Raw genomic sequence first — 18,531 nt, 5'->3', positions numbered from 1 at the left:
GTAAAGTAGGTCTATGAATTAGTCAATGTGTAAATCATGCTCATCAGCATTTTTGAAATATTTATGTCATTGTGAGCCCAAACGTTGGTAATGTCACCTGGGGTTGTGAGTCAGAGGCTCGATGACGATGATTATAGAAAGAAAACAATCATTTGTGCAAGTGTTCTGTTCATTCTTTCATTTTCTTTCTTTTCCTGACAAAATACCAAACACCTACCAACGTCTTCAGACTGAAATCCTTCTGCTCGCACGGTAGTACGAGAAGAAAGAAGCACGCTGACTGCTTGTGTTTGTGTTGTGGATGCTCTGTGCACCGCAGGGCGGACACTGTAGTGCACCGGTGCAGCCCACCCTCAGGTGAGGTGTCCGGGGAGCTCCGCCCCTCTCAGGTTGAGTTACCTGCAGACTCACCTATCACTCACCTGCTGCGGCGTCGCCTCCTCTGAGAACCGGGCTGCAAACGTCTGCACTCTGTGTTGGGACGCCAACTAGTCTGTGGGCTGCTTTACAGTGTTGCAATCCAACGGCTGTGTACCTGACACCAGGTGGGTTCACACACGATCGATAAACTCCTGAGGAATTTATTCGTTGATCGGCTGCAGGCTGTGATGTCAGCCTGATGCTGCAGGCGCCGACTCCCCTGAGTAGTCACACTGAGTATCCTGTCCGGACAACACCACAGTGAGTTCATGTGAGAGTTACTTCTTTCTTTCTCTCTTTCTTTCCTTCTTTCTTTCTCTCTTTCTTTCTTTCTTTCTCTCTTTTTACCTGGTTGCTGTTCAACTTTCCAATTTTTTTCAGAGCACGTGTGTGTGTGTGTGTGTGTGTGTGTGTGTGTGTATTAAGGAGTGGAGTTTGCAGGGCCTCTGTGTCTGCGTGAGTTTTCATCTGGGTCAATTAGCAACATCTGATGTCACTCAAACATGTAAGACCTGTCTTCCATTTGGTTCCAACAGAAAACCCCTCACCACTAAAGACTGAACCACTGCCGATTGATTCACAGTCTTTTAGTCGACATTGTTGCTGTCAGTGTGCGGGGAGGAGGGGTCAAACGAATGTTATGTGAACAAACAGGCATCGTGTCTGTGAAATCTGAGCTGATTTGTCTTTGTGCCGCAACTCCATGGCCTGATTCAGACAAGTGTGCGGCCTCCACACTGTACCTGAGTGCCCACAATAAACCTGTAACCTCATCGCCTGCTCCCAGAAAGACATAACGTCCGACTCAGACAGGCAGCTGAATGTCTCCAAATACATCAAATCTGATAAGCGTTGTCTCTTACAAATGCTTACAAGTGGAGCATGGAACAAAGTGCTCGTTGCTCATCAGCGTAAGTAGGAAGGGAGTAGGAAGAGTGTTGATGTTGTTATTCAACTGGTGTGACCTCATGTTCACAGTCTGTGTTAAGTGCAATGTCATATTCAAGTTAAAGTCAGGAAAAAACACATTGAAAAAAACAAAAACAAAAAAACAAATCCTCATACAAGAAGTTGCAAGTGAGCCTATACTGTAAATGCTGAGATTATTTCACCATTAATGGCTTTGTCAGTAGTGATTTATGTGCTCATCATATATCCCTGTTTTCCTAAACCCTTTGTTAAGGCTGCAGGTGTGTTATGGGGCGTGTGCTGTAGACATGTTACTATAGATATCCCTTCTGTTAGAACTGTTGCTATGCTTTATGTGTAGGTCGGATAAACATAAAGCATTGCAACATCTCTTGTCAACTTCTTAACTTGTTAACTTTAAGATGAACAAGTGTAATTGACTGGTGTTTTACCAACTGAAGTCCGTTTTCAAAGTTGGTCAAGAATTTATCGTGTTCTGTTTCTCAGACTTTCAAACTACAATGTTCCCTTTTTGGTGTTTCTGTTTACAACGACACAGTACGATCACGTTGGTGTTATTGTCTCTCGTGCGTCGAGACACTTTCACGTGATAATGCACGAGATAGATTTTATCTTGCCAAACAACACATTATGAAAACTGCAGAATCCTGTTATGTTTACTGGTTAGGGTTTCAGTAATTATTAACCTGATAAAAAGTTTATCACACAGGCATTATGGTGTGATATAAAAATGTAGGTCAGTGTTAAGAGATCTAAAGGTCACCTGAGTTTATAAGGATTCCAGGACTTTTTGTTTGTTCTTTTTGTTTTTCAAACTATAAGAATGTTAGATGGCAGTTTGACAAGTTTCAGTCCAAAATTAGATTCAAGGTATGAAAAAAGAAACAACACAGAGCACATGACTGATAGCACAAACTTAAAATACAAGACTGTATGTAGTTGGACAGTGCTTGACTTCGACTGGAATTATTCACTGTACCAGAAGCAGCTTGAATTTAGACAACACTTGCATGAATTCATTCAATTAGATATGATAATCAAAACTGGCAGATCTTATCAGTAATTTTAAAAGCAAGCCAAGCATCCTGCACACGCTACTGTGCATAATTATTGTTTTCTAATATCCCGCAATTACCTCTGAATAAGGGATGGTTGTTATTGAACAATAAGCACCTAAGGTCGAGTGGAGGAGAGGTGTGCAGAGGGCCTCCTGCCATGTGGTCCACAACACATGACACCCCGTCTGTCCTTCACCTCCGTCGTGAAACCTGGCGGCGGGCCAGTGCCAGGAACAATTGCGCAGAGAGAAGATGACCAGAGAGATAAGGGCAGAAAGAGGAAGTCTATCTCATGTGCTGACTTGATTTACTAATGTAAATTCGACTAAGTTTTTGTTGCTGTATAGTCTTCAACCAGTGGGCATTTAAATGTGTCCCTATTCGGATAAAATCATACTTGATCGCACTTTAACTGAGGCCCAGGTTCGCCCTCAGTATGTTTCAGAAGACCTGAGGAGGATTATCTGTTGAGAGCGATTATGTGTGCGATCTGCTGCGAGATAAGCTTGAGTGACTGTACCTGCAACCCGTAACTGTCACACACAGTATTTACTCTGTTCATGTGTAGCTCGCGGCAGCTTGTTATGCAAAAACAGTTTTATGGACGAGGAAGCGGGGATGTGTGAGGGTTTGGTTGGAAAGGGATGCTGCAATGTCCGTACAGTAACTACTGTGGGATGCGCGCCCGGTGCTGTAAAGTGACACGGGGCCAGTATCTCACAGATTGGACTGGTCCTGGTGAACATTGAAAATGCCTGCTGGAGACACAGGATCCTAACCTCTTGCCACCAATTAATAATACCGACTGAACCGGTTTCTAAAAGCGAAACATGGCTCCTTGGAGTCTAAATGTCCCATGTAGAAGGTAATTGTTGTATCCAGAGTCAAATACTACTCAGTTTAGCAACAGTGATTTTATTTGTATATATGATAAAATCCATGAAATGATTAAAACCAAACAGAGCCCACTCTGTTGGGTAACATCTAGTTAAAGTCCACAGTAAGAGGTTATACAGACGCTGCCTGTGCTCTGTCACTGTGTGTGTTCTAGGCGTGATATATTACCTAACCTTGTCAGTGCATGCCTTGACAGACAAGTCAGAGTCTCCAGGATCAGAGCAGAAGGTGTGGGAGAGTTTTGTTCCCTCATCTCCTGCTTTCACTAATCTCTAAGATTGATAGTTTTACGTTTACGTTCGTAATTATAGAATAGTTATCAAATAAATAGGTCGCTCGGCTGGACGTAAAACCTAACCAAATGAAATAATTGCAGCTATTCAGACATAGTCCTCAACATATCGGGTCTAATTACACCGTGTATATCAGCCTGCTGTCTTCCATTGTCCCAGAACAGCCCCCTGACTCCCAGTAGTACAGGCCCGACACCTGGCTCTCCACGGGCTGTTTAGTGGATTGCACCTCCACACTCCACTGTATATATGTACAGCCTTCGTAAGGTGTCTATAGCCTTTTACATGTATACACCGTGGTCTGTGTTTTACAGCTCATCTAATTGGAATGAGAGAGAAAAATGAGTTGTTTCTTTTAGGTCTGGGTGGAAAACGTTTGACCCCCTCAACCAGACACTTCCCTCTCACTGTCTCACTTTCTTTACTTCTCCGATTCTCATCTTTCTTTTCCCTTTCTTCTTCAGGTGGATGCCTTAAATCATGAGTGTCCCGGTACCTGAGTCGAGGCAAGCCAAGTGAGTGCCGCGCACATGTCCTGCTTCCCCCCCGCACATTTACCTTTCTGTGTGTTAGCTAATAACATCATACTGATTTTCTGTCACACAGTCGCCAGAGAAAATCACTAATCCAGTATGTGGAAGGTGGTGTTGGTCAGGGACGTTGGGCACAGAGCGGCTCTGTTGAGAATTGTTTGCCTTGCCTGGGTTCCTGGCTCCATCCCCCCCCCCCCTCTTTCTCTTCGTTCTCCACTCTCCCCCTCTCTCTCCCTGACCCTGGCTGGTCCATATGCTCAGTAGCTCAGGCTAATCTCCTCCAGTGCCGGCCAGTCGGTTCTCTGCGTATATCTGTGTGACAGTGTGGGACATTCCGAGGGGTTTGTGACAGTGACATCCAGAGGTGCAGGGGAGAAAATGAAAGGTGCACAGCGTAACCCTGTCTCCTCCTCTTGTTATTGCAGTGGAGTGGCCAGATCGGACAGCAAAATCAGCGCCAAGGCCCTCTACGGTAAGTGACTGCATGGAAGTGCGTAGAGGAGTTGGACTGGTTTTGTCATGCAGGATTATTTGATGTTTGCCCGACACTTAACATGCCCTTATTTCTTAAGCATGAGTCACCACAGACTTTTTATGGCTTACAGTTTATAATTAAGGAGATTTTACACTCTTTTACTTGTCAGGGGATAATTCAATGAACATTTGCATAGTATTTATGGTGTATGATGTAGCTTATTCAGTTGTTTTCCAGAAAAAGTTGGAAATTAGCCAAAATGTTATACTTGGTGACTTGTTCCACTGTAGTTGGACACTGTGGTTCATTTTGAGCTGATCCCACATACACTGTCCTGTTCATGTTTGCTAAACTATACACTGCAGAGTTGTTGTATTTCTTTACCTTACTTTTTAGTACCTGGCGTTTTTAAATGTAAAAATATATTTGGACTCATTTTAAAAATGTTACATCTTCAGCAGGAAGGAAACTCAAATGGAGTAAAGCATAGTAAAGCATAATGTATAATCCCTTTCTAATATCCTTCAATACCTTTGCAATATTCCATTTTCAATGAAAAAGACTTTGTCCGTAACTCCAGCGCTCAGCCTGCAGCATGTTGCTGTGGCCACACGGCCTCGCTGGACTATCACAATCCTCTCCCCTGAACACAAACACAGATAAGGGGGGGCCAAGGTTCGGCTGCAGGGGCCCCGTCGTGCTCAGCCTGCCGACACCTCTGTTCAACATTCAGGGCCATGGGAAGGAGGCTGGGTTCCTAGAGGGAGCATGAGTTCAAAGCTGCGTGCTAGGCCTACAATGCATGTATCAGGAGTCCTAAGGACTGACTTGCATATTTTGAATTGAATCAATGTGCTCATGTTATCAAAGTGACCCATTAACATCCATACTGTGAGGCTGCATCACTGATCTAATATGACTGTGGTGGAAACTTAGTAATACAGTTATGATATGATTTGACATTTTACTTTAGCAGTTGCATACTTGTGTCAGGGCGTGTTTCTGTGACTAAACCCTGCTATGTCACATTAGCTGGGAGTGCAGGGTGTGCCTGTTTTTAATGTGTGGCTGGAACAGGGCGGGGATGCCCATGTCTTGCAGGTGAATAAAGGACACATTGAAATGTGGAAAGAGGCGGACTCTGCTGCTCTCTCACTTTTGCTGCTGCCCAGCTGCCTCAGACATTAGCTCACTGGCTCCGGCCAGCGCCTCCTTCCAAACTGCCAACACAGAGGGACATTGTACAGCATGTCACAGGCCCAGATAGAAACCTGCACAGAGGTGTAAGACTACCTGTTTTCATGCATTGACTGTTTTCAGGCAATGTTTGAAAATGCCTCAAATGACAGATGATGTTATTGCAGAGATGCAAGATGCTCCCGAAGTGTCTGACAGTGCACTTCGTTCCCTGGGAATTTCTGTGCTGTAAGTCGTCCAAATGTCCCCGGGATGCACCCAGCCTTGTGATCTCTGTGAAATAACCTGCTCTACGTGTGACGAGACGGCACTGCTTCATTGGCTCGTGTCATCTTGTGTGGCAGATGGTCACCACTACCCTCTCACCGCAGGATGACACCAGCATGCCTGTCCCCATGAACCGGATAAGGAGGGAAGTGGTCAAAATGATGTACCATCCCTAACAGCAGCAGACATTTGGATAGATATGGGTCTGCTGCAGCTTACTCCTTTCTGAATAAACATGTAGAGTAACAACAGCAGCTCAATCTCCCCTATGCAAAAACTCTCCATCATTCACATTACGCAGGGCATGCAAATGATCCACAGTCCGCCCACCTGATCTGTTATCACCAGCTCTGGAGTAGAGCAGTGCGATGTCACAACACACTCGTCATCTGTGGAATTCAGACCATTAAAGAGCTTTCTTGACTTTCTTGACTTTCTTGACGGTTTGCAGTTGACGCACATTCCTCGGTCAGGAACAATGTGTTGACCGAGTCAAAATGGTTACAGGAACTTCCATGTCTTCCAGCTGCAACCTTTCTGAATATGTGTATAATTTGTTTTTGTGTCGGTCTTGCAGTTTAACTCCTGCTCTTTGTTTTTGATCTGGGCTTTTTCGAAGCAGCGTATTTAGCGGCTGTACGTTGGAAGTATGTCTAGTATGCGCTCAATAAAAAAAATATGAATCTGTATTCATTTTTTTGGGCAATAGTTTGAGAGGACAACTCTGTGCTGAAACAGGCTGTGACGTTTGTGATGTGATAGTGTCTGGCGACATATGGTCAAATCTTTGTGGACACAGCAGGATGCTTCCGTGCCCGAAGCGTGAATTGCAATCAGAGCGAAAAAGAAAGAGGTCCTGATCTTGTGCCAATACAATCGCGGTTGTTTGAGTCATCTGTGGTTTGACTCATTCCATCTTTCAATGTTGCTATACAGGATTTAATTATCTTTATAAATCCATCTAGAATAAAAAATAGTTTAACATCTAAACGGTTTGATGACTTTGCATCAAAGAATGTTACTGTCTTGGGTTTTGAGTTGAGTCAGGGCTCGTTGTGTTTAAAGATCAGTCATGAGGTGGCCTGCGTAGTCTGATTGATCTGAGCCCTGTATTGGTTTGATAAGCTGACAAACAGCCATGTTCATCACTGGTCATTGACTCTGGAGAGCCCTGAGGATCTGCCCATCTGCCTGCTAAGTGGCTCTTGTTGCAAGCCGTCACAGCGATGTGAATTGATTGGCATAAATGTCAGTCATTAATAAGACATGGGGCGAGCTCGCCTGTCAGACCGACACCTGACGCTTGTGTCTCACCTGCGGGGAACCAAGCAGGAAGGAATCAGCAGAGAGGAAATGGCAGGAACAGGACAGACAAATGCTTGTGTCATTTGGACAGAGACGCTGATTGAATGGATATTAAGTGTTCTCTTTGGAAAAACATTTTTTTTCAGTGCTGCGAAAAATGCATCAGCCAAAGCACCATGTGAAGCAAGTTTACATCGCAGTGAATCGTCAATGAGAGATGATCAAATACTGTAAATGTTGGATTGTACTGTAGAGCTTTGACGCACATTTTATTAAGTGCTGTACAAACATCGGTGCTTTTATGTCTCCATAAAAGCAAAATGTGTCTCAATGTCATGCATGCTGAGAAAACCAGAGCCGTGTGCCGTCCAAATGTTGACTCTGTTGGGTCGGGGACAGAATGACACCTGATACGAGATCTGGTGGAGTTTATAGGAACATGCACTCATTTAACCGTAATTGTTACCTGCAGACTATTCACTTGGTAAATAGGTGAGTGAGCACGCTGGGCCCAGCCAACAGCATGCGTACTGTGGTGAACAAGGGTGCTGGGAGAGTCTGGATGTGGATATTAAAAATCTTCAAATGCATCCCCGTATTTTGAACTTTGCTAGTCTTAATCAGATTTTTGATATCTTGTTTCTTTGTGCTTCTTTTTTTCATTCGTTCTCAAACATAAACACCTTTTTTGTGGCTTAGCGTGACATCACATCTTTTGTTATTTGACTTTGGCGTTCCTCTGACTTCCTATTTTAAGATTTAAACTTACATCTGGTGGCAACGAAGTATCTGCAGAATTAAGACATTAGTCAGTCTCATCTCTGATTTGTGTTTAGCAGAGTAAGTTAGTGAACAATGGTTAATAATGTGCCTGTTGAAAATCAGCATGATGATATGGTCGTTATGAGCATGTCAGCATGCAGATATTCAGCATTTATCTCAATGTACTGCCGTGTAAGCACAGCCACACAGAGTCGTGGAGGTGGACTTTGTTATGTAATAATCAATGTTAAAGTAAGATTGATTGGAGACGTAGACAAATCATATCTCTCAGCCTGCCCCTTCAGTTTCCTGTCATTTCACCCGTGTTGTGGTTGTGTTTCAAGCCGACTTCACTGCAGTTTTACCTACTTGAAGACTACAGGTGACGAATAACAATCCAGTGCAACAGATGTGAGAGTTGTGCTCTTGAGAAGCAGCATTGCTGATTTCAACCCCACGGTATCACACTGGTGCCCTGTATGGAGGGAGATTTAATGGTGTTAATAATTAACTTGCCAGATAGGACAGTTGTTATTTCACATGCCCTGCGGAAGGGCACTTTTGGACATAATGTAATGCCTTTTAGCTTTATTAGAGCAGTGTGACATCTGTTTCATTTCTTGCAAAGAGAAACCCTTGTAGTTTTTTACTGCACTGTTATAAAATTGACTGTAAAATACACTATCATATTTCTAAATCCAATGACCTTAGTTAACCTACTTTACAGTACATACAGTTGTGTGGAAAAGTTTGTTGAATTTTGAAGTTTAAGGAAATAAAACTCCTGCAACAAACACACATTGAAGTGTGAGCCTTTCCTTAAATGTTAATGCATGTATTATTATTTTCTTTAGTAAAGTAAAATTAGATAGCAGTTGTTGCATGCTCAAAAGTTTTATCGGTACTTATTAACCCCACCCATGCCAAAAGTTATGGGGGTGGAAATATACTACTTTGGCGTTGTGTAGCAGCCAGTGGGACAAAAACACTGCCCATAACCACCATAAAAAAACACCTCCATCCTTATTGCCCCGCTGAGCTTCTCAGCTCTCACATCAGCGTTTCATTTTATCTGGTCGTTGTGCTGAAATGTTCAACATGTGGTCTTTGGGTCAGTGTTACTACTGCAGAATTTAGAAGCTTCTCATCTTCTGACCATTAATATTTTTGTTTCCACTCAACAGAACAGAGGAAAAAATACTCCAACTCCAATTATATTATGCACGAGACATCTCAGTATCATGTTGAGGTAAGATTTTTTTCCCCTGTTTCTGTCTCACAGAAACAGGGGCAATAGATTCGAAAATCACTCCTTTTTATTTGACAATATTTTACAGTATCTCGATGTGAGAGGCACTTTACTTATTATTTAGGTTAGAAAACACTTTCATTAAAGTGAAATACAATATGAATGTTTTAATTCTTTTAAGTAAAACAGTGTATCATAATTTTGCAAATGTGAAATCGTTTTTTTCATGTTATTCACTGCATTAATGTTATTTTGTTGCTATGTGGTACCTGTTCACTTGACTGGTGACTGGGGAGATAAGTGGATTTAAAATTTAAAAAAGGTTGGAGAGCCTTGTGAGAAAATACAAGGTTAAAGCAAAGCACTTTTAGTTTATAAAGTACATGCTTGGAGAGGTCAGGGATGGTGCTGAACTATGTCCCACGTAGGTGCAGATAGGATTTCTCTAAACGCCTCTTATCATGGGCAGGTAATCACAGATAAGTACCATGTTGGCAGAGCCATGGTTGTGACGTGTTCCATGTTAGTTAACTCATAATTATTATGCCACATATAAATTGGGGCTCACATTGCTGCCCAGTGTCCACAGTCCAACTCACACGTTATTATACCATGTGTCCAATTGGAAAAATTAATATTATTGGTCCCTCAAATTCCTTCACACGTCCACTTGTTCTCTCTCACGCACCTTTACAGTCCATTAACATCTTTTGCATACCTTTGTTTCCTCTCACAGTTTTATCAGGTACCATGTTTTTCATGTTGTCATCGGCCTGTGTAGCTACACTGCTGATTTGATATCAGAAAAAAGATCTTACTTATTACTTTAAGGAACTCTTTGGGCAATGTCTACTTTCCATAGAGACATTGTTCACACCAGGACCACTCATGTTACCAACACTATGTTTTCTCCACAGCATCTCTCCACATTCATTATGGACAAGAGAGAGTCCATTGTCACAGTGGACGACGCCGTAAAGAAACTGGTCCTTCTGGATTCAAAGGACAAAATATGGACGCAGGAGATGCTCCTCCAGGTCACCGACAAGGCGGTCAGGCTGCTCGACTGTGACACACAGGTAAACGTCACAATTACAGATTGCTTGCAAAATAGTCAATGGGAAGCCTACATTACAAAGTGGATGTGTTTATTAATGGATGGCCCGGTTCTGTCTCCTTCCCTGCCTCAACTTCTTTCCCTCTAACCCATCTCCTGTTGTTCTTCTGCAGGAGGAGCTGGAGAACTTTCCTCTCCCCACCATCCTCATGTGTCAGACGGTGCTGAATCAGACACGTTACCCCTCTGTGCTGCTGCTCGTGTGTCAGGACAACGAGCAGCACAATCCCGACATCCACTTCTTCCACTGTGACGAGGTGGAGGTGAGTCTCTGTGTGGATGTCACAAGCTTGGCTCAGTATGCGTCCTTTGCTGTGCATGCATGATTGGTTGGCTTTGTCTTTTATGTCATTCATAAATCTAAGGGGCTGTTGTTTGAGCACCAGCTGAGATTGCAGTGCAGTTAGAGGCCTTGTTTTTGTGTGTATCCTTTTCCCAATTTTGTGCTGTCTTGTTCAGATATTACGAGATATTTTGAGCAAGCAACACAATATAAACCAACAAATGGACAAATTACACACACATAAAACATCTATAACAAGGTTACCACAACAGAAAAAGTGTAGTCTGAGTGCAGCGGCATTTGTAGCATAGATTATTAAAGTTTGAAAGATTGAAAAACATGAATTAATCCTTGATTTACTGCTACAATAGCGTTGTAGACTAGACATATATTTATATATATCTGATATACACCTTCCTTTTGTCCACTGCCCTCCTCGTTCCAGTCCTCAAAATAGTCATGCCAATTTTAAAAAAATTGTATGACATTGAACATAAACAGAATATGTGGTTTAAATTGCACAAAGAAGCATCTGTCCTCTACTTCTGGAGACTTTTCAGATGCAGGCAGGCATAAGAGACATATCCTGTGTAGGAACTTTTAAACTGTGCAAGCCCAGTTGGGCACGAGAGGAACCCGTGGGTATCCTATTAATAGCACTTTTCCAACACTCTGCGTCCTGGGAGGGAGGGAAACTGCTTACTATGTCTGTGAAGCTGTTCATACAGTGCCCATGTGAAGCCTGACTCCCTGTGTTTCTCCAGGCGGAGATGGTTCATGCAGATGTGGACAGTGCCATCGGGGACAACAAGCACGGAAGGAAAATGAGGCTTCAGACTCTGAAGTGAGAACATTGATGCTACAGATACACACACACATAAATATATCATTCCAATTGAATACACACTGAAGGACATGACAGTGACCTGTGACTAGAATTAGCCAACTTGAGGTCAGGGTGCTGAAGGTCTCTATGCCTCCTCCTAATCCTCCAGGGTGAATCAGGAGAAAATGAAGCGTCACAGAGAAACCATTCTCCCCCCCTCGGCCCCAAAGGGCCCCTCATCTGCACCGAAGGGACGAGCGGCTGCCCCAAAGACACAGGGTGAGCATAGACATACTGTACATCCACAGCACAGAGAAATTATGTTCTTTCAGTGGTTGCATTCATTCATGTTTTTCTTTTTAAATTTATTATCACAAGCTTTTCTTGTGTTTGAATGTAGACAGAAGAGCCTCCAGTCAAAATGACACAGAGTCACACGAAAAACTGGCCCAGCGCATTGAGACGGATGTGGTGCGTGCCTTCATCCATGATGACGTCTGTCATTACAATACACAGCACATTTCACTGTCGCACAATGCTGTTCTCTAGATGCTAAAACCAGTCGTCTCCCTCAGAAAATCCTGAACTGTGCCCTGGACGACATAGAAATCTTTGTGGCACGGCTGCAAAAGGCAGCAGAGGCCTTTTCCCAGCTCAACCATCGCAACAAGAGTAAGAAGAATAAGAAGAAAGGACCAGCAGGTCTGTCTTCCTTTCTTCTCTGATGTGGTGGCACGAATGCAGTGACAATATATTCATATTGCTCACGTTGTCATGTTTGTGTCTCTCTGTGTCCCGGGACATCAAGCCATGTGTGTGTGATAGTAGAGGCTGGTGTGAGGTTCTGTTAAGTAATACAATACTCACCACTCAGTTGTCAGTACTGATGTTGTTCTTCCCTCCCATAAAATGCTGATCTGTTTTTATTACTTTCTGTAACATCAGTGTGAGTCTGTATGAATTACAAAATTGCCTGAAAAACATAAAAGAAGATAAGTAAAATTTTGCATGGAGGCAGGCGGCATGGGATGCAGATACGCAGTTACAGATGAGTCAAAACTATTTTAATCCTTACAGGAATTGACAGAAGGGGTATTCTTGACTTATTCATGGACTGAAATTTGTGTCCCCTAATTATTGCCTTGAAAACTAATAATATGACTGTGGCTGAGTAATGCTTTTACATCCCAGTGTTGGCAGTGGTGTGATGCTGTGTTACCACACCTCAATTCCCCGTCCAGTGAGACATACTGTACATGTAACAAACAACAAGCAACTCTCGAAAATGATCTCTAGCGTTCTGTATACATTTTCACTGGTCGGGAGAAAACACATGTGCAGTGAGTGTGAACTTGGGGTCATGAGAACTTTGGGACCTTCTGGGTCGCAGGTTCAGAAACCGCCGTGGCACATTCTTTCTTGGGCTTTTACTTTCACGTCAAGGTGAACATGTCATGTGTAGAGCTGTTTAATAACTAACCACAATTGTGTGGATAACCTTTGGCGACATAAGCTGTAAGCCATTGTAAAGATGAAATTATCACACATTTAGGGCTATGACTTTGAACCTTGGACAGAAAGTAAAACCTGTGTGCTGTCTATAATATTTATATATGGCAGGCTGGTAACTCAGGAGTCTGTGTGTGGTCATTGTTGGTCTGGTTGTTTACAGAGGGCATGCTGACCCTACGAGCCAAGCCCCCCTCTGAAGCAGAGTTCATCGATAGCCTGCAGAAACTGAAGCTGGCCTTGAACCTCTTGGTGAGATATCACCGCCCCTAATCTCCCTTATTCATTGCTGCAGCTCTCCACATCACCTCCTCACCGTGCCTCTGTCTCTGCTCCCCCTGCAGGCCAAACTGAAGAAACACATACAGAATCCGAGCGCGTCTGAGCTGGTTCATTTCCTCTTTGGCCCCTTGGAGCTGGTAGGAGCCAAAAATCATCCGCAGATTATCTCATGTCAAAAAGGTTTTGTGTGGATCAAGATCCCGTCATCCTGAAAACAAAGGGATTTTTCTGAATATCAACAGTATAAATAAGCTGCCCTCAGTGCTACACTGATGGCAACACTCACAATGGGTACAGCCTTGTGTTTGAATTATAGCTAAGAGAGATACCTTATTGTTTTGTTTTTGTTTTGTTTTTCATGGCACCACACTGCTATGCACTCGCCAGACTGGAGCGACATGGCTTTCAGCTCTGACATAGGTGCAGCCGTACTTACATAACATTGGTTTCCCCAGCCGCTGTGTCCAGCCACACCTTCGATACTGCTGGTTAGAAACACAGAGCAGTGATTACTGACGGGCCCTGTGTTGATATGGTTCCGTAACCTCTGGAAACAGAAGATTGGCTTGATAAGGTTGAGATAATGCCGGTGCAGTGATATTCAAAGCGGTTCCATGGCCTTCCCCCGTCCTCACCTCACCGAACGGAGCGGCTTTGGCCACATCATTCTACAATTTTCTAGCTGATTCACAGTTCAAATTAGATTCCTTAAGTTAATATTTTATTGTATTCAAAAGGGATTTGTGAAGCATTTGATTGTCAAATTGGTCATCAACAATGTGGACACAAAGTGTTGAATTTAGCATTAGATGCTTAGTCACTAACTTACTCTGTGCAAAATAAAATACTTTTATATTACTAAAACCAAGGGGAAATTACTGGTACTCAAACTCAGGCATCATTGCATCACCAGTATAGAATATAAAAAATTAAAAAACATAGCTGGAGGTAATAGGCTTACAAAAAACCCTCAATGTTTCTGTATGCACAAAGTATCTCCTTTGTTTTCACATGAGTTTGAATGGGTCCATAGGTGCTGCAGAGCTGTGGGAGTCCTGAACTGGTACGTTCAGTCATTTCTCCTCACCTTTCCAAAGATACTGTTGACTTCCTGCGAGGACACCTCATTCCCAAAGAGATGACTATCTTTGAGCTGCTGGGGGATGGCTGGACCAAACCCAGGTACATGTGCCTCACTGCTGGCTCATTATGTACCGATTGGTAGCTTAAAGGTCACCTCTTCACACTCCTTTTACTCCTCCTGCTCCTACAGAGCAGAGTGGCCCAGGGATCAGTGTGCTCCTGTTTATTACCCAAAGTTCCGCAACAGCTGGGAGCCGCCGGCAGAGCACTTCAGGACGGCCCCATGGGAAACAGAGGGACCCACAGGGCCACTTGGGTCCCCCACCAGCCCTAACTACAGGAAACACTCCGCAGAGGATGTAAGAGATATATATATTCAATGGCCACAGTCTGTAAATGCACTGATCATCACAGATCCTAACCGTTACAAATCTGTTTCTTTTTTTCAGTTTTATGGAACTCATTCGTCAGGCTCATCAAATGGGTGAGCACTGAAGTCTGAAGTCTCTTGACTTCGTGATAAGCAAAACATGTCTAACTGTGCTAAATTGTGTCTTAACAGGTCTTACAATGGGAAGACCACCACCCGCAAATATGCCAAAATTCGCTACCACTTTGTAGCGCGGAATGCCAACGAGCTGTCGGTGCTGCAGGATGAAATTCTAGAGGTACTAACCAAACTATTGTCTTGACCGTCATATATATATATATCAACCATATAGTGGGGGTGATGAAAGTTGAGATGAACGTTTTACAAGTTAGCTTTGCTGTATGTGACTGTGTCTGAAGCAAAGTGCGGTCACTGAAAGGCAATTCAATTCCACTGAAATCACGACACAAGACAAAATGTCTCTCACAGGTGATAGAGGATGACAAACAGTGGTGGAAACTACGTAATCGCAGCGGCCAGGCCGGCTTCGTCCCGTTCAACATCCTGGATGTTGTGAAAATAGAGGAGCCAGAGGGCAACTACAGCCAGGTGACCTGCTGTGCATGTTGTTCATCTGCAGTGTATTAACATTACACATCATATTTGTCGGTATCACTTTCCCTCACTTCACCTACACTTATAATCCTTATCTGAGCAGCATGTTGTCAGGATTGAATTCTGGGAAATGTAGGCAATCACTACCTATAAGTATGAGGTAATGAGACAGGTCAACGTTTCCTTATTACAGCTTTCGGTAAACTTGTTTTGCAAATTGGGAATTACAGCTTCCAGGTTAAAAAGTCCAAAAGATGATTAGGGCTGATAACACATTTGCTATAGCGTATAGGTTCATGATAAAGAGATAAATAAGCAATCAAAAGAATAACCTAGATAAATAAGTAACCTTTTACAATATACACACATATTTGTATTTAATTACAAAATTGTTATCACTGTACAGTTGTATCATCTGAACTCTGGTCCTAGATCAGTGTGGCTTTGTGTAAAAACTGTCTGCTTGTTGTGACACTGCAGCAATATGTTCCCACCCTCATGCAAAAACCTGATTTCGAGGAGATGCACACTGCACGCATTTATGCTGTATGCGGGTTCACAAACGCCCTGCAGCAAGTACTGCATGCAGTTACTCTTCCTGGTGTGAAATTCTTTCACACACACATTTTGCTTTTGGCTCCTTGGCAAAAATGTATCAGCCAGAACAAGATGAAAGACACACCTGTCTTTGGAATAATACCAGCTGCGGCTTCTCATGAACTTTGTTGTTTTTGTGTCTGTCTGTGTGCGTGCACGCGCGCAGCAGGATTACAGGACGTCACCTCCTGGTTCTTTGAGCCATCGAGACAGTTTCAACAAGGGTGTACCCAAAGACAAAAGTGAGTGAATACAATAAAGCAAAGTCTAATTTAGCAACTACAGATTTTTATTTTAAGCAGATATTATAAGTAGTTGTTCTTGTTCTGACGTCTGCTACCATCCCTGTTTCTGTTCGCAGTGATGGATGAAGTCAACAATGAGTTATTGAAGATGATCACAGCAAACAAAAGCCAGCCGGCCCCCAGGAAGTTCCGTGTTGAACGATCATCCAGTAGTAGTGTACCGTTCACCTTTGAGTCAGACCCAGAGCAGGTGACCGCATGGCTCAGCGCAAAAGGATTCTCAAAACCGTAAGTCAGCCGTGACACTCAAGGTCCAACAAATCAAAAAAACGCAACTTGTTCCATCTAAGTGGTTGTATTCAGATTTGCCAAATATTGTTAGTTTTTCTTTTGCTGGTGTCTGACTTGTCATAGTCCTGTTATTCAAATGCTATGGGCGGGGAAGAGCAGGTGTCATTAATTCACTTCCATTAAAAGTCCCAGTAAGCCAGAGCCAGAGAGTCAGCATGCACAGTATCAGGTTCCTGGAAAGGATCCAGTAAATGGGATTTACTATACCTGAGCTTCTATTCAAAGTACAGCGACAACTTTCTGTGCTTCAGCAACATCAGTGTGGAAACACTGGAGTGTAAAATTAAGGAATGGTATAAGTGAATCTATAATCATTTGTCAATGAATTGTCTGATTGTCTCATCTGCAGGACGGTTGAATGTTTGGGGATCCTGACTGGAGCCCAACTGTTTTCCCTCAACAAAGATGAGCTAAAGGCGGTGTGTGGAGACGAAGGTGGTCGTGTCTACTGTCAAGCCACTGTGCAGAAAGAGCAGCTAGAGGTTGGTGACACGCCCGTCTGGGCCTGCATGCAAACGTCTTACGCACCTTTGTCATTCATTTTAGATGAAAAAATCTGACCCACAAATACACTCAGCTGTCAGACTGTTTGAGAGTCACTCTATGATTAATACAGGTGTCGTCCAAAAAGTGGGTGGATACACACAGGAATCAGTTCAAGAATCAGAGCTGAAGAGGAACAATTATTCATCAGTTTAACTCTTTGGGTCATCTTTTTGTCCCTTGCTATTACTTTTGCAAATTCATTATGACTAAACAGTAATTGACATATTTTTTTCTCCGTATTCTACACTTTGTAACAGGAGAACCCTTGATCAGCATTTCTAAAATGAACAGGGAAATTTAATAAACACATACACGGTATATGTTCTTGGGTTCCCTTCACAGAAGAGCAGTGGAGACTCGGAGCTTCAAGAGATCATGAAGCGGGTACAGAAGAGGATGGACTCTGGCAGCGCAGACTGAGCCTGTCGACCAGCATGGTCCATCCAGAAGCTTCTTCTCCCTCACAACTTTCTAAATGCAGCATCTTGCTAAATCCACCTGCTGTTAATTATGACCTACGGTAGAACATTCTGAAATGTTGTATAAATTTTGATTGTATATTTATTTTGTATCTAGCAATGTGTATGTATTCAATTGTTTTATCTAATTATGTTGCTTTTGTCTTTATTGTCTCATTGGATTTTGCCTTTAAAGATGTTTAAAAAATGATGTACAGTTTGGTGTGTGGGTGTGCAAGTGTATACGTGCGCATGTTTATGCACAATGTGTATGTAACGTACATATTTGTACAAGCAGTGTAGTTGATGTTTATGCTCATTGCATTGCAACTGTTAACTGAATGACATGGTAAATGAGTAGATCTTAGCTATTGCATTTCTAAAATTGTGCCAGAATGTGTGACACATCTTCTGATATATAGCCAATTTCATTCAAATAACTGTTTACAGCGATAGAAAATAATAAACCATAGACTATATAGTTCTGGTGGATACCAGCAACACTGTCCCCATCCTGGTTGGTAACTGAAAACCAGCAGTCATTATTAATGTCAACAATCTTGATGTTTATAATCTGGCATAATCTCGTTTGCACCAGAGAAACTCAAAAATCAGGCATGAAGTCAGTCAGTAATAATGAAACACTGTCATCAATACGTTTTTTTTGCATCATGGTATTTTGCAGCGTAAACTACTCTGACAGGAAAATGAAGGCGTACAGACAAAAGAGTATGTTGCTCTGGTTTTAATTAAGTAAAGATTCAAGGGGGTTGTAAATACTTTGGGACACTGTTTGCAAAAGACATTAAAAATAAACCTGGTAAATATTTGATATCCCATTTTGGTGCATCATTTGTGGGTTA

General features: G+C 42.7%; 1 protein-coding gene across 6 annotated transcripts; it reads left to right on the top strand.

The window, feature by feature from the left end:
* The first annotated feature begins 361 nt into the window (after positions 1–361).
* Positions 362–18,507, top strand: eps8l2 (EPS8 like 2). Of its 6 annotated transcripts, none has more exons than XM_035641439.2 (21): positions 372–545; positions 4,063–4,113; positions 4,557–4,603; positions 9,322–9,386; positions 10,304–10,465; positions 10,617–10,766; positions 11,551–11,630; positions 11,782–11,891; positions 12,013–12,083; positions 12,188–12,314; positions 13,285–13,373; positions 13,466–13,540; positions 14,437–14,585; positions 14,677–14,845; positions 14,936–14,970; positions 15,049–15,154; positions 15,346–15,465; positions 16,235–16,310; positions 16,430–16,601; positions 17,014–17,146; positions 17,553–18,507. In XM_035641439.2, the coding sequence occupies exons 2-21, from the start codon at positions 4,079–4,081 to the stop codon at positions 17,628–17,630; spliced, it is 2,049 nt and encodes a 682-aa protein (XP_035497332.1). In that variant the 5' UTR covers positions 372–545; positions 4,063–4,078; the 3' UTR covers positions 17,631–18,507. The 6 variants fall into 6 exon arrangements, with proteins under 6 accessions (XP_035497329.1, XP_035497328.1, XP_035497332.1 ...); XM_035641438.2 differs by having other exon boundaries at positions 372–691; XM_035641437.2 differs by having other exon boundaries at positions 373–681.
* Positions 18,508–18,531: the final 24 nt, after the last annotated feature.

Source organism: Scophthalmus maximus, chromosome 7, assembly GCF_022379125.1.
Source record: "Scophthalmus maximus strain ysfricsl-2021 chromosome 7, ASM2237912v1, whole genome shotgun sequence".
Classification (NCBI taxonomy): Eukaryota; Metazoa; Chordata; class Actinopteri; order Pleuronectiformes; family Scophthalmidae; genus Scophthalmus; species Scophthalmus maximus.
This window is presented reverse-complemented; position numbering and strand designations above follow the sequence as displayed.